Source organism: Dipodomys spectabilis, unplaced genomic scaffold (assembly GCF_019054845.1).
Source record: "Dipodomys spectabilis isolate Male_0828 unplaced genomic scaffold, ASM1905484v1 ptg000017l, whole genome shotgun sequence".
Classification (NCBI taxonomy): Eukaryota; Metazoa; Chordata; class Mammalia; order Rodentia; family Heteromyidae; genus Dipodomys; species Dipodomys spectabilis.
The window spans coordinates 8,335,878-8,352,904 of NW_024870694.1; the positions used below are offsets into that span (position 1 = coordinate 8,335,878).

The 17,027-nt window shown below is 40.0% G+C and overlaps 1 protein-coding gene across 2 annotated transcripts in view; it reads left to right on the forward strand.

The window, feature by feature from the left end:
• LOC122097505 (kalirin) overlaps positions 1-17,027 on the forward strand; it is a 470,035-nt gene that overhangs the window by 401,945 nt on the left and 51,063 nt on the right. For both annotated transcript variants that reach the window (XM_042668072.1, XM_042668064.1), the window contains exons 18-24: positions 252-401; positions 2,997-3,111; positions 7,192-7,307; positions 7,704-7,826; positions 10,597-10,779; positions 11,854-11,972; positions 16,954-17,020. In XM_042668072.1, coding sequence (XP_042524006.1) covers positions 252-401; positions 2,997-3,111; positions 7,192-7,307; positions 7,704-7,826; positions 10,597-10,779; positions 11,854-11,972; positions 16,954-17,020 — 873 coding nt within the window. The remainder of the gene's footprint in view (positions 1-251; positions 402-2,996; positions 3,112-7,191; positions 7,308-7,703; positions 7,827-10,596; positions 10,780-11,853; positions 11,973-16,953; positions 17,021-17,027) is intronic.

Sequence of the window (17,027 nt, forward strand, 5' to 3'; positions counted from 1 at the left end):
TCAGCCAACAGCTTTAAGAAGATAATTCCAGAATCCAAATCCAATCACATTCTGTCTCCTGAGCCAAAAATACAGGTTCCTCACTGTCTCCTGGACTTCTCTTAGCTATCATAGGAGTGTGCACACACTCAAAATCTACTGACTAGCTTCTCATGAAAAATGTCACTATGTAGGATTTTGTGAGTGAAAGTCTACAGAGAATACTTGCTGACCAGTTTATTTACTGAGTCTTTTCCTCCATAATTCATTAGGTGTGCAGTGTCCTGGAGAGTTTAGAACAAGAATATCGGAGAGATGAGGACTGGTGTGGTGGGCGAGATAAACTGGGGCCAGCAGCAGAGATCGACCACGTCATTCCACTCATCAGCAAACACTTGGAACAGAAGGAAGCCTTTCTTAAGGTCAGAGCACATTGTCATACAAAGTCTCAGCCTCTAGCCTTGTTTTTGCCTTTCACACTTCATATGGACTTCCCATGCCTCTTATCTAGAGAGAGAGAAAGGTTGGAGAGACAGCATTGAAAGTTCGTAAGTCTATACTTCAAAAAGTTGTTTCTCTCTTGGCACTTTTGATACCATCAGCAACTAGGATGCACCATTACTGCTGCCATATTCAAACATCCTGATATTCTATGGATGTTGTTACATGCTTTTATTAAGTTTTATTTCCTTTATAAATTTGCTTTTCATAAATTCTTTTGTGGTATTAGGAATCAAATCCAAGGCCTCATGTACAGTAAGCTAATACTCTACTATTGAACCCTAAAATTATTTATTGGTTGGAAGATATAAGGCTAGATATTAAACATTATTATAATAAATCTTTAATAAATAGATGAAGCAAACTTTTAGATAAAAATAATAATAAAACAGTAAATTTAGACATTATTTGTCAGTCTAGCAATTATCAATGGCCAATAAAGGTAAGTGATAATTATATGGTGTTTGTTTTCTTATCTTAAGGTAGAAATACCTTTCCTAGGTTATTTAGCCTCTGAGGGGAGAAGTCCAATCCAGCTCTGCAGTGGGATGGGAAGTCCTCCTGAGTGTCTCTAATATATTCTTTGATCCTCTCAATGGAATCTTGTTCAGACTGATCTGAAAGTTCCATGTTCCCTCACATTTCTGACTTTGACATTCAACTTTCTCTCAGGTTTCTGAAAGGCAAAGAGGATTTTTTTGTGGGGGAAAGGGGGAAGTCCAGTGGTGGGGCCTGAACTCTGGGCCTGGGCACTGTCCCTCAGCTCTTCAGCTCAAGGCTAGCACTCTACCACTTGAGCCACAGCACCACTTCCGGCTTTCTTCTTTTTGCTTATGTGGTGCTGAGGAATGGAACCCAGGGCCTCAGGCATGCAAGGCAAGCGCTCTACCACTGAGCCACCTTCCCAGCCCGGCAAAGAGGATTTTTATATCCTGACATGTTACCAAGATACAAAATTCAATTTTATACAATTCTGTACTTAACTAGCTCTTTTTTTAGGTAGAGATTTTCTCCTCTTGACTACTCCTTTGCTTTTTCTTTTAGGATGCTCCAAAACCCTATCCTCCTTTCAGCTATCTGGTCTGTACCTGCTGTTAGTCAGAACCTTTTACAATCAGCTCTTGTTAGTACAAATAGAAATTCTCCCATACAGGGCTTATGGTAATTTCACATTTTTTCCCTATTACAAAACAATGTTTAAGACAAAACAGAAAAAGCCAAAGACTTTATGTAGAGTTGTAAAGGTATTCCTTTATAAAACTAAATGCTTTTTTGTAACAAGAGGAAGAGGAAACAGGAAGGAGGAAAAAACTGCTCAGAATAATGTGTTCCAAATGGTCCTAAAGCACTCAAGGGAAACTCCCCATCCCTGTGGTAATTCTAAGCCCCACAGACACTGTGGTGTTCTCTGTCCACATTACTTGATCCATTTCACCTTCCTTGGCTCTCAACCACCACCAAGCTGTCAAATGCATGAGCTTCAGTGCCCATGGGCCACCAGCAGGCTGCTACCAGTATCCCAGCAGCCTATGTTGCTATTTTTTAATGTACTCATAAAATTATATAGCTTTTTAAATTAATTTTATGATACATGATCATTTTCATTATATAATTTGTGAGATCCAAGCTAAGTGTAAGAACTTTTTGAAAATTAACAATTTGATCTAATGATAATTTAATTATAGAAACTATGAATTAAAAATAGTATATTAGTATTAAAATTAGTATTACTTTTACAATTGGGGAAAAATATATTTGGAGAAATCTTGTAAGTGGAATGTTCTTGTCAGTGGGCTTAGATTCTAGACTTGAGTTACTTCTTGCCAACCACCCTATCTGGATTGCAGTTTTACTCATCAGTACAATCAGGATAATATGACCTGTCTCCTGTGTCTCCTGTCACTCACAGTAGCACTGAGAGTTCAGGTGTGGCATAATGGAACCTATTCTTTCATGGAGATTCGTATTCCCACTAAAGAAAGTGTGTATTCTTGTTACTTACATAAGGAGGACTTGATGGGCAGACAAATGAGTTTGAAAGATCTTGGAATTTCCATTTAGATTTGGAAGTAACTATACTTACCAAATATACTTACGCAAGTCCAAATAAGATTTATTGTTAAACTGGGCTTATGTTCACTGGACTTGTATTAACGGTACATAAAAGACATTCTGGTGGAAGAGAAAGCCCATCTGGGGGTGAACACTAGTAAAACCAAGTCAGAATACACATAGAAAAAAGGATTTGTCTGATTTCTTATTTATATGTGAAATTGAAAAGGAATAGGTACAGGGTAACTCTTGGTAAAAGAAAAGTTCAGACTATGAGCTTCCTGAATTGGAACTGGAGTATCCATGATCCAGAAGTGAGTTCTGGAGCTCTGCCCCCTCAGTTTCCTCCAGCATCCTATCACCATCACATCCTCAAGCCTCTCAAGAAGTAGATAAAGGGTATTCCTTCTTGGGATTCCATACAACTACTAAGGATTGGGATCTCATACCTTTGTCTTTCTCAGGCCTGCACCCTGGCACGGCGGAATGCTGAAGTGTTTCTCAAGTACATCCACAGGAACAACGTCAGCATGCCCAGTGTCGCCAGCCATACTCGGGGACCTGAACAGCAAGTAAAAGGTCAGAGACATGCCAGACCACATTCATTTCAGCAGCACAGAAACTTTCTCAACAATAAGCTTTGTGTCTAGTCTTCATGCAATCTCAAATTACCTGATACTTCTCCTTAGAGAAGACAAAGTCTGATGGGATGATATGGGAAGTGGTGATTCATTGTCAAGTTTTATTTTGTTTTGATTTGACTTTTTATGCCTGTCTTGGGGCCTTGAACTCAGGGCCTGGGAACTGTCTTGAACGTTTTGCTCAAGGCTAGCACTCTACTGCTTGAGCAAAAGCTTCACTTTTGATTTTTTAATTGGAGATGAGTCTCATGGACTTGCCTGCCTGGGCTGGCTTTGAACCATGATCCTACTGAAGGATTATGAGTACAAGCCATCATAGCATGGCTTCATGGTTAGTTTTCAACATGCAAAAAGAATTCCCCAGGCCTGCACTGGACTTGTACAGTTTTCTGTAATAATAAAGATGTCCTGCATTTTCAGTCTTCAGTGTAGTAGCCATTAGTCACATATAGCAATGGAGCACTTGAATTGTGACTATTGTACCTGAAGAAGTAAATTTTTATGTTTAGTTAATATTAAGGTTTTAATTATCTTTAAGTAGTTGTACCTAATTGCACAGTGCACATAGTGTCACCCTTTGCATAATTCTCCTCATCTCTTCCATCCCTTCAAGTTATTAGTTCCATTTTCACATGTACATTAATTAGGATATGAATCTCTACATGTGACTCATGACTATAATATTGAATAGCATAGGACTAGGGTAACTTATAACCTGGGAGCAACTCCATCTAACCCTGAAGTTGTCAATTATTGCTTAAGATATTAAAACCTTAGTTTTTTTAATTAAAAAAAAAAAAAAAAAAAAGTGTAGTCCCCAGACCAGCAGCATTGACATCACTTGGAAGTTTGTATAAAACCAGAATCTCAGGTCCCACCAGACTTTAAACGACCTGTATCTCCTTCCACTAGCCAGACAATTTGTGTGCAAGGATAATTCTAGACAATCTTTTCTATCTCTCAGAATTATACAGTCTATGATTATGTGAAAAACATATAACTTTTTAAATTACTTATTGTCTGATCATGTTATGCTTAAATTATCTGTCTTATCATCATGCATTATTATCATGTCTTATTATCTCACGTGTGGAAATGAGGTTTTTGAGTGGGTAGAGAGTTTAACACATGTCCACTTCTTAACATACAGAAATACAATTCTGGAGATCTAGACTAGGGAGAGGACCTGAGCCGACTTGAAGTGCAGGTGGGGGGACAAGCCTGGAGACATCACAGACAATGTGGGGATTATAGCCTGCTTTAGGTTGGTTTCCCTTCATGCTCAGAGAGCTCAAGAATTGGGAAGATCAGGAGCCATTGGAAAGAATTAAACTTATGAATCAAGCTTCCTACAGAGAGGAAAGATGTGGGGTTCCTTTCCCAGATGTATTATTGCATTTTTGATTGAGAGGCCATGTGGGAGGTTGACATCATGTGCCCCACTCCTTCAGCACATTTCAGAACATATGCTCTGACTTCAAAATGCAGATGGCAGCTTGGGCGAAGCCAGCTGCTGCTGAGAGACCACACCCCCACCTACACTTGTGTATGCAAGATGAAGGACAGGCACCCAGAGGGAGCCAGAAATCCCTAAGTCTTCTTGAAGGAGGGCAGGTGGTTGCCCATGTGAAAACCAAGGTAGAAAAATGAAAACGAATCCCTTCAGAATCTTTGGCTGATTTAGGTTGATTCCTTTAACCATCACAGAGGTACAGAGGTGAATTACAGTGAAAAAAGCTCTGAATCGCAGACCAAGAGACTTTAAAAAAAGAAATAAAGAAAGAAAAAAGAACAGTCACTTACCCTGTCCTTACCCAATGAGAATACCTAGCAGAATCAGGACCTGCAACTCCTTCCCTGTTTCCTTTTCACCTGCTGCCTGGATCTGAAGCCAATGCTAAATAGTTCAGGGTTTTGTTATGGGAGCAAAGATTGCTGCAAATTAGCCCAAAGATTCAGTGTTGTAACGCTGTGAGCATTTATTGTTCAGATGACATTGGGTGGGCTTTACCTCTCATGGCTAGGCTTAGCAAATGCATCTGTGCCTCAGGTGGTGGCAATGGCTCCTGCCTATGGTAAGCTTCTTGTCTGTTTGTTGAGACCTGAGTGGAAGGAGCAACAGTTACCCAGTGGAATGGCTGTGTTGCAGAAAACAGGATCAAGTCCACATGCATGCTTCAAGCTCTTACTTGGATCCAGTCTGTTAATTGTTTGCCAAAGTAACACACATGGCCAAAACCAGAGGTCAGTGAGGGAGTTAGAAGGTATACCTTGCCTCTCTGGGAAGGAAGGAAGAAGTTACATAATGAAGACACACACTGGGAGTAGTGGTGTGTGGCTGGGACTCATGAAAGCTCTCAGCCTAAGGGAAAAAAAAACAGAACATAATAAATTCTATCCTTTAGAAGCAAACTGGGAGTGAGAGTTACAACAAAAACTTCTATATACACTCAGTTTGGGTTGTGCATCTTGGGAAAGCATGGCAGTGTGTAATTTATACCCTAGGAACTTAGAGTGGCTACAAGCTTGTAGGCTCTGAAGCCAAATAGACTTGCCCCAAATCCAAGGTCTACCTCTTCTTATCAGAATGTCCCTGAGCAAGTTACCTGGACCCCTGGAGCCTCAGTTTCCTCATCTGTCAAATGAGGAAGATAAAGGTGCATGCATCATGGGGTATGATAAAAAATACATATATATACCCAACACCAAGTGAGTGCTAAAATATTAATAGTCCATATCATTATTATGTATTTTATTAATATCTAACATAATTAGCAGGAAGCAAGAGGCAGGCATAATGCAAAATAAATTTGGCTTCCTCAAGCATAGAACATACTATTTAAAACCTTAAGGAATGAATTCTGGTATGTTTTCTCGTAGATGGAAGTTAGATCTAATTTATAAAGTAAATACATAAAGGGACATAATGCAAGTATACACAAAAGTATTAACTGAAGTGCGGTATATGCAGGGGAGAATTCAAATGGCATAACTCCTTAGGAAAACTAATTCACACTCTGACAAAATGAATACCAGAGGATGGTACTTGAGATGGGGAGGGGGTCTTTTGGGGAAGGGGTTAGACGAAGGAAGTGAGGAAGCCAAGGAGAATGCAATCATAATATTTAATGCATATCCTGTGAAACTAGGAAAATTGAGGAGAGGGGTGGGATTGGGAGGGCTGGGGAAGAATGATAAAACAGATAATATTGATCAAAATAGATATTTAAAATTGACATGTTGAGTGGTAACTTCTGTGTACAACAACTTAAAGATAATTTTTTAATCAGTTTTGATAGCCAGCTACAGTGGAAGCATGTGGGGAACTAACAGACTCCATGCCCACCGTGGTCCCTGACGGTACATGCCTTGTATGTATCCTCATGTTTACTATCATTGCAGGCAACATGAAACAGCTATCAACTTCCCTTAGGATCAGATCCGAAGTGACCTGGAGTTTGAGCCTAGAGAGAGCATGTTAACATGATTCCAGCACAGTTTCCCTCCATCTGTGCTCAGGAAGCTCTGATGTTAAACTCTAAGGTGCAGAGCCAGGAAGATGGTTCTTGACATAAGCTGTCCCAGCCTCTCTCCTCTGCTTAACTCCTGCTTGTCTTCTAGCAACTCTAGAAGGAATGCCCGGGAGCCCTAGCAAAGTCAATCCACACTCCTTAGGCTCTGGGGCCAACCAAATCAGTTGTTACTTTAGAGACTGGAGCTTAAGATTTCTTCCAACCCAGGACTGATTCTAGTGTGAAGTGAATCAGGGTCACTTGTACGATACTAGCATATTCTTCCTCCTTAATTTATGAAATCCTCAACAACAGGGTCTTACCCTAATCTCTTGAAAGGGGGGATTTTGCCCCCTTCAGTCAAATTATCTCGGTACCCAGCTTTTGTCCTCTTTCTGCTGCTGTTGGACTTGTCCTTTAAGGATACTTGACAGACATGGGGCTGAAGCAGTTGGGGCTTCACCCAGAGTTTTCCGGTGACTATGCTTACCTCTTTTGCCCCACAGCCATCTTGAGTGAGCTGTTGCAGAGAGAAAATCGTGTCTTGCACTTCTGGACCTTGAAGAAGCGGCGGTTAGACCAGTGCCAGCAATATGTGGTATTTGAACGCAGTGCTAAGCAGGTATGTCGAGTTTTCCCTGGCTTTCTCTTAGTTCTGGGAGTATACAACAATCAAGAGGACCAAAGGGCACAGTAGCAAGCAGACTGGAAAAGAGATGAAGAAAACAGGCTGCCACTTGTTAGTAATTCACATTTACCAAGCACTCTACTCTGAGTATAGGGCCAGGAGCTGTGAGGAGGAATTTGGTGCTCACTCTCCCCAAGATCTTTGGATGATTTAGGCCTGGCATAGAACAGACCCTAGTCTAGTGCTTTGCTGGTGGGACATCTCATTTCAGGGGAAGGCTGACAAGTACATTATCACATTTCCTAGGTCCAGCACATTGTCCCAAACTGTAAAGTTTTCCCTGTATTATGCTGTTTCCCTCCTGCCAACTGGGGAATGTTTTCTCCATAGGCACTGGACTGGATCCAAGAAACAGGAGAATTTTACCTCTCAACACATACCTCCACTGGAGAGACCACAGAAGAGACTCAGGAGCTACTGAAAGAATATGGGGAGTTCAGAGTGCCTGCCAAGGTAGGAAGTGTCCCAGACCTCTCCCCACATCATCCACCCAGCATCCCATGCTGGCCAACTTCACATTAAGGAAACAGAAGCTGCCTGTGTAAGTGGAAACACACAGCCTCCATGACAAGGAGGAAAGCGAGCTTAGAATTGTCTCCTTTGAACCCTTTGACTTCCCAAAGTACAACTGTAAGCTATACATTGTACTTCCAAATTATCATCATCATGCTCCATGTTCTAGAATCTACTATATTCTTTCAGGCCTATTGATGCAAAAAATGTATCAATATAAAAATATGCCACATGAGTGAATATTTACACACATTCACATATTCTTAAAATTCAAATGGCTTCAAAGTCCTTCTTAAGGAAAAGGAGAGCTACTGTGCGTGGGTTCATCTGGCAGAAGAGTTTCTTATTTCCTGGCTATTTCATCTGGCCTCAGAACCTGCTAATAAGCCACATTTGGTCTCTCAGGAACAACATGCACACACACTTTTGCATTCCTATTCACGCTGAGGTGATAGAGAAGCTATCACAGAAGGAAGTCTGATTTCCATCTGTTTTCACAGCCAGAAATGGATTTGAAGACCGTGGGTTGAATGAAAATCTGATCTGTCTTAGCTCTCCCCCTTCTTTGTGTCACTTTTATCTCTCACCTTGGGCTCCCTACTTTCAACGTCATTTTCTGAACATGGCAGATGCTTTCCCCAGGGTGAGAGTTTTGGTGAGGATAGAGGGGGAGGACACATTAATGGCCCATCCTACATACACTGCAGCACATGTTCTAGAGCCTTACTTTAGTCCTATTTTATCCCTACTTTGTGAGTAACCATAGTCTCCCTATAGCCATGTAGCAGAAAAATGTACTGCTTACCTCTTGGGTATTTCTTGGAAAGGTCCATCTTTCATGGGACGGGCTATCGATAGGCCTTCCATCCACAAAGGAGGGATGATGTGGGGAATCTGGAGGCAAAGGTAGTATAGTAAAGACAGGCTCTTTTTAACTACTGCACCAGTGATATCCTGCCTCACTTTCCCTTGGTTAACTAGATAGCAGCATGGGTCAAGTTTTATCCTTCTTTTCTTCCAGCCTGAAAGATAATTTTCCTTCTAAGAATACTAAATGTTCTTTTCTTTTTTTTTTAATTTTAATTTTTTTATTGTGAAAATACTGTACAGAGGGGTTACAATTACATGGGCAAGATAGTGAGTACATTTCTTATCAAGCATTTTCTTTATGTAAAGGAAAAAAGGTTTTCCAGATAGCTTTTAGAGTTTCAAAGTCCAAACTTACGATAGAAGATAAGCAAGTACTTACTTGCTGTGAAATCCCTACCATTTCCCTATCAACTCTTATCCGGTTTGAGTCCCATTTGCCTTACCTTTTGGATATTCTCATGCCAGTTTACCTTCATATGTTTCCATTTAAAAATTCCTATGTTGTTAACTATACATGCTTATTATTTTGGCATTCAATTACATGATGCCCTAAATTACTTACTCTGTGTGACAATCTTGTCCCCTCTAGAGATTATAGATTGTTTGGGAGGAAATGAATATATTTTTATTCCTTTTTTTTAACCCCCCTCCCACACCTATCCACACAGCTCCCTGTACATGGTTGTAGGACAGAGTAGTTGCTTTATAAATTCTTACATACTAGAAATGAAATTAACCCAATGTATGTCAGTATTTTACCTAGTTATCACTGTAGAAGTCCCTTTTTTCTAACCCTCTAAAGGGAGCTAAAGACAAGCCCCTGATGTAATAAGGACAGTTTACTCTTAATGCTGCTTGAAATTCTTTGGTTCTGAGCATAGGCCAACTTACATAATGTTCACAGCCTACCTCTGGCCAATACAGAGAAGGGAGAGAATTAGGGACAAAGGATCAGAGGCAGAAAGACTCTGTCACTTACTACTGCTGTGAATTTGGACCAGCTCAAAACATGAATCCTAATCCTCAACTTTTTCATCTGTGGCTCAAAAATACCTGTACCATCTACCCCCACCTACTTCCTAAGAATAATTTAAGTCTCAAATTAGCCTCAAATGTGATGATAACATACTTTGTAAACCAGAAAAGTGCTATTTTAATTTAAAAGAGTCTCATGTCAGTAGTGATAATAATTAGCTGAGTGCCAGTGGCCCATGCCTGTAATCCTAGTTATCTAGGAGGCTGAGATCTGAGGATAGCTGTTTGAGGCCAGCTTGGCATACAAATTTGAGAGACTCTTTGTCTCCAGTTAACCAATAAAAAGCCACCTTCAGAAGTGGAAGTGTGACTCAAGTGGTAGAACACTCAGCCTTCAGCAGAAAAAAGCCAAGCAAGAATGCCAGGCTCTGAGTTCAAACTCCAGTACACACTGGTACAAACACACACACACACACACACACACACACACACACACACACACACACACACACACAATAAAACAAAAAAATAGTAATGACCATAGTTAACATTTCTGGCTTTCCTGATTCTTACTGTGGCTACTGTTCTAAGCATTGTGTATTCCTAGCTCATTTAATGCTCACAACAGCTCTATGATGCAGATACTATGATAATACGTATTTTCTGAGCGAGGGAACTGAGAGGGCACAGAGGATTTAAATAATCTGCTCAAGGCTATGCAGCTGGTGATTGACAAGGGTTAAAATACAAACCCAGACATCAGATTCTGAGGTTACCTATGGCCGTCATGTAGAGGAGAGGGGAACGCGGAGTGAAGGAGCATGAATAATATCATCTAATAACTTTAGTCTATCTTTTGGGGCAGCAAACAAAGGAGAAGGTGAAGCTTCTAATCCAACTGGCTGATAGCTTTGTAGAAAAAGGCCACATTCATGCTACAGAAATAAGGAAATGGGTGACCACAGTGGACAAGCACTACCGAGATTTCTCCCTGAGGATGGGGAAGTACCGGTACTCTCTGGAGAAAGCTCTGGGTGTCAACACTGAGGTGGGTACAGGGTGCTTCCCACTTGGTGTCCTCCCTCCTTCCCCATTGTTACCACTGCTCTACTGCTGTGGAGGAATATTTCTAGAAGAGTCTTTCTGAACCATTGATCCCTAGAGCCAGTTTATTCACCCCTAGCCCCAGGGTTAGTACTCTGTGTATATTTCAGAACTGACTAGCCAGGAGCGGGGAGGGCCCAGCTACAAAGCAATTTCTTTCTATTTAGAGTTAGCCATTAACTTGAGGACTAACCCCTTTATTTTGTTCTCATCAGTACCATAGTCTACTCAATTATGTTAATCAGCAGATGATTAGAGTCCCTGGTATGTGTAATAATGCTCTTTCAAGAATAAGGGGTGCAGTTTGGGCAAAGGCTATTGATATTTTACCAGAAAGAAGGTACTATTTGTTATAAAGCAAAAGAAGACTGACTTTAATCTCTTCTTCATAAGAGGTTAGGAACCTATGACTTATTATCTAAATACAGCCTGGCAATTTAATCCAGGATTTTTAACTTGTAAATCTTTAAATAGGCTCATCATCTGAAGCAGGGCAGCTTATAGTTAAGGCTGTTTACTTCTCCCCCAGCCCCTGAGTTTTTTCCTAAGGGGTTCCATCATGTCTAAATACCAAATGATGGTTGAAGTAGTCAGGGATGAGCAATTAGAAGGCCCAGTCATTGTTCAGTCATTTATCTTTCTATTTCCAAGGGAAATTGCTTGTTTAAATAAAAATAGTGTGGTTATTTTCCTTGGAAAAATGAAAGGCTTTTGAAGCCTTCCTGTGTTTCTGTTTCATATTTATTATTAAAGAACCAATCTTGGACTAATTTATGTGTGTGCATGTTTAGAATTAATCAGGACCAAAGGCCTCTGGGAAATAGCTGTTTGTGGCTAAGAATACTAGCACTAAACATTTGACCTGAATGTTTCATATATTCCTTATTTAAAAAGAAGAGTTGCCTAAGGAAGATGGATGCATATGGATTAAATGTATGTGCTTGGCCACCTCCCTTTCTCTGATGAGTTGCTTTCCTAAGGCTTCCCCAAGGTGACCTCTGTGATCCCTCTCATGTAGGATAACAAAGACCTGGAACTAGATATCATACCAGCAAGCCTTTCAGATCGTGAGGTCAAACTACGGGACGCCAACCACGAAGTTAATGAAGAGAAGCGGAAGTCAGCCCGGAAGAAAGAGTATGTGTTGGGGAACTCCTGCTTACTAGCAGAATCCTCTCCTTGATTTGCATTGTCATTCATCCCTCTCAAAAGTTTAAGAGGTCCGGGTGGATATATGAGATGCTTGCACTGGCAACATGGGTTCAGGGGGGACTTCCTTGTCTCTCCATCTGTTCTGCATTTGAGTCCTTCTCATGTATCAGGGATTTCTTAGAGAACATCTTCCTCTGGGATCATCAAATTTCACCTCTTAGTGTCAGAACTCAATGGTACAAACCAAACATTTTTCTCCCCCTCCAAATTTAGTTCTTCCTTCTGGTGTCCGAATCCTAGCTTCCCAGCCTTGAAGATATGAAGTGAACTTTGACTTATTTTATTCATACTTTATGGCAGTCCATTCTCCAGAGTTCTTGTCTCTGCCACCATTGTTTTTCCATCCCTTCCTGTATGTGTCTCGCATCACCAGAGATCTAGAGTATTTGCAAAAACTTATCCTGGCCTTCCCTTGGTCAGCCTTTGCCCAGCCTACCTGCACAGTGATGCCAGATTAACCTCGTGAAGTGCCTTTTTATCCTGATACTATTGTTTGAACTCAGAGCCTTACTCACTGACTTGGTTCTTTTCCACTTACAATTGGTACTGTATTATTTGAGCCACGCCTCCACTTCTAACGTTTTGCTAGTTATTTGGAGATAGGTTTCATGGATTGTAGGCTAGCTTACAATCTTAACTCTAAGATCTCAGCCTCTTGAGTAACCAGGATTATAGATGTGAGCCACCCAGCTCTGAAAGTGACATTTTATCCTTGCTAGTTCCATTATTTCCCACTATCACCCTGGGGTTTTACATGCTAAAACAACATACAAACTGCATATACATACATACATGCATACATAAATACATACATATGTACATACATACATACTTATTAGGCATATGCTTTACCACTTGAGCCATATCCTTGTGTTTTTCAGATAAAATGTCATGGTTCTGCCCATGGGTCAACTTCATAAAACTACCTTTATACTTATCTACAGCTTTCCCACACAGATGGAGCAAAGATGTGCCATCACACATGGTTTACTGATTGAAATGAGAGTCTCACTAACTTTTTGCCTAGGCTGTCCTGGAAAATGATCCTTCCAAGCTCCACTTCCCAAGTAGTCAGGGTTACTACAGGAGTGAGCCACTTAACCTAGCCAAAATAATAGGATTTTTTTTGGGGGGGGGTCCGGTCGTGGGGCCTAACTCTGGGCCAGGGTGCTGTCCCTCAGCTCTTCAGCTCAAGGCTAGCACTCTACCACTTGAGCCACAGCGCCACTTCTGGCTTTTTTCTTTTTGCTTATGTGGTGCTGAGGAATCGAACCCAGGGCCTCAGGCATGCAAGGCAAGCGCTCTACCACTGAGCCACCTTCCCAGCCCAATAATAGGATTTTTAAAGTAAAGAATACATACTGAGAAAGTGACCCAGCAAGTGAATTATAGAAGTTAGATATAAACTGTCATCTCAGTTTACTCCTAGGTCAACTGTAGCCCAAGAATAGATGAAATAGAAGAGGATCATGAAGAGACAGATGATGATACAAATCAAACATTTTAGAAGAATCTGAAATTGTCTGAGATTTTTATAAATTGAACTCTGTTCAGAATTAGAATGGATAGAGGCCTGAATCCATTTAGAAAGCTGAAACAAATGAATCATTAGATCCCTGCTCTGTTCTCTAAGTCTTCTATATTCATGAGTTCCACATCCTCTGATTCAACTAACCAGATATTGGAAATATTTAGGAAAAAGAACTTGTCTTGGACTGAGCATGTGCAGAGTATATACTTTCTTGCCGTTATTCCCCTAAGTAGTGCAATATGACAACTATTGACATAACACTTACATTGTCTTGGGTGTCATATGCAATCTAGAGATAAATTATATGAGAAGATGTGCATAGTTATATAAAGATATAATGCCATTTATAGAAGGAAAGTGAACATGTGAAGATTTTGGTATCTATAGGTATCCTACAACCAATCCCTGAGAGAAGACTCTATTTCAGATCCAGTATTAGAAAATCTTGATTCTAGGCAGCCAGAATGTATTTTCTTTTTTGATTGGTAGATAATTGTTTACTCACATTTTATATTAGTGCCACAAGTTGGGTGATTTCAACCACAGAAATGTACTGACTTATAGTTCTGAAGACCAGAAGTCTGAAGTCAATGTGTTGGCAGTGTTGGTTTCCTCTGAGGGCTGAGAGGGAAGGATCTGTTCCAGGCTTCTCTCTTTAGCTTGTAGATAGCTCTGTTTATATTCACATGGTGAATATGTAATACTTATATCCAAATTCCCCCTTTTTATAAGGATATTGGTCATATTAGTTAGGATCCCACCTTATTCTGGTACTGCAATGACTCTTTGGCCAAGTAAGGTCAATAACTAAGGGATCTAAGGTTAGGACTTCCTCATATATTCTGAGAGACACATCCAACCCATGTAAGAGAAGAGGAGACTATGCTTGGCCAAATTTTCCTCCTGGCTTCTTTCTTTTTCACCAGAGCCAGAGCAAATAAAAGATGAATGGAAAATAAAATAAAAGTGATGGTGTATAGTAGAGAGAAATTATGAAGACAGATATACCTGCAGAAGGCAGATGGGAAAAAAGAGCAAGGATGGAAAAACAAGACAAGGACATCAAAGACAGCTTTCCAAAGAACATCAGCATGTTTTTCTCCCTTTATTCTGAGTTTCATAGCAACCTATAGACTTAATCACTGGGTTATTTCCCAAGAACATCTTGTGTACTAGGCACTTTGCTCTCATGATCCTATTTAATCCTCACAGCAATCCCATGTGATCAGCTGTTTTATAAGACATTTGAGGCGTAGAGAAGCAAGTCCAACTTTTAGTAAATGGCAACAGAGTTCAATGTTTGACTCAAACATCATGCACTTTTCACTCTACCAATAAAGTAAGACTAGAAAGATAGTAGCTAATTGACTTCTATAAAGGGCACTTAAAAAAATCAACCTGTATGGTGCCAGTGGCTCACATCTGTAATCCTAGCTACTCAGGAGGCTGAGATCTGAGGATCGCAGTTTGAATCCAGCCCAGGCAGGAAAATCTGTGAGACTGTGGCTCAAAGTGGTAGAGTGCTAGCCTTGAGCACAGAAGCTCAGTGATAACTCCCAGGCTCTGAATTCAAGACCCCTGACCCACAAATATATATATATATATATATATATATATATATACATATATATATATATATATATATTCAATCTTTCCATTGTAATAGAAAGGCCATTACTAGGCCTTAGGGAAATCCCACCAAGATAAATGTTCAAGAAAAGATACTGTTGTAATTTTTCTTGTGGAGTTTCCAGAAGAGAACACTTAGGAAAAAATTTTCATATGATGAAATTCTCAGAAATAGGAGTTCTCATTATAACTACATGAAAAACTGACTTAGAAAATGCAAGATAAATGTGAAAGCATATAGTTTGTGCTAAATTCGATTATCATATACCAGCTAGCAAGCACTATTTCAAATAAAAATTTATGAATGGAAAAAAAGTAAATCTACTATAATGAAGTCATGCATCATAAGTTTAGCAATTGCCCCAATCCACTGTGTTACTTTGAGTGACAAGGAGGAAGGCAATTCTTGCCTTAGCAGTAAAGAGCTCAGACTTCTCTTTATGGGAGATGGAAGAGAAATCACTTAACACTGTTAACTTATGCTGAGCATGTTCGGCCTTTTGCACATCAGTTTCTGGTGCAAACAGGCCCTGTTGGAAATAATGTCTAAATGCTTAGCAGAACAATCTACATCAGAGATGGCAAACTCTGGCCCAAGGTCACATTTGACTCACAATCTATTTTATATAGTCTACAACCTAAAAATACTGTTTATTAGCTAAGTGGGTGGCTTGTGCCTGTATTCCTAGATACTAGGGATATGGAGATCAGTTTGAGGCCAGCCTTGGCAAAAAGTTAGTGAGACTCTATCTCAACCAATAAAAAGCTGAGTGTGGTGGGATATACCTGTCACCTCAACTAGGCAGGAACCAAAAATAGGAAAGATCATGATCTAAGCCAGGCCAGATAAAAAGTGAAACCATATTTGAAAAATAGTGAAAGCAAAAATGGATACAGGTATGGTTCAAATGATAGAGCACCTGCCTAGTAAGCACAAGATCCTGAGTTCAAACTCTAGTACAAAAAAAGCAAAATTATTTTTATATACTTCAGTAGTTGGCTGGTTACAAAAAACTAGGAAAACATGCTATTTTGTGACATGTTAAAATTAGATAAATTCAAATTTCAGTATTCATAAATACTGTTATTGGAACACCACTACATTTGTGGGAGTTTTTTAAAACATGTATCTATAGCCCCTTTCATGTTACAGCAGCAACACTGAGTAGTTGTGACAGAGACTGGAGGGTCCATGAATACTTACTTACTATGTGGCTCTTTAAAGGTAAATTTGCTAAGGTCTGATCTCAATTTGTTGAACATCTTCTTTGAAACATGGTCTAACTTACAGGGAGATCTGTTTTGGTATAAGTCTGCAAACTCTACTGAAGATAAATCATTCTAGAAATTGTCAGGCAGATGTAGGAAGCTGAGAGTCAAGCTGTTTAGTAGATGGGATAGAATATGAACCAGCCCACATCTGTATACACTCTCATACACAAATACGCTATTGGTAACACATGCATAGTGACACAGAATGAAGAAACTTGGGGGACGAAAGACCAATGTGGAACTAACTTAGCATGTAGAATGAACTAACTAATAACTAACTCAGCACCAATGTGCTGAAGGGATGCAGAACAAATCATCAAAGTAAGAGTGACCTATTGGAGATGGAAGGAATTGGATGGTAAAGCAGGAAAATAAGACACTAGAGAAAGTCCTAAATGTATTATCCATTTTAAAATTTGAAGAAGGGAGGCATTTTGTCTGTAACCAACTGAACGCCCATTTGTTTCCTTCTAGATTCATTATGGCTGAACTCCTCCAGACAGAAAAGGCTTATGTAAGGGACTTACATGAGTGCTTGGAGGTAAGTC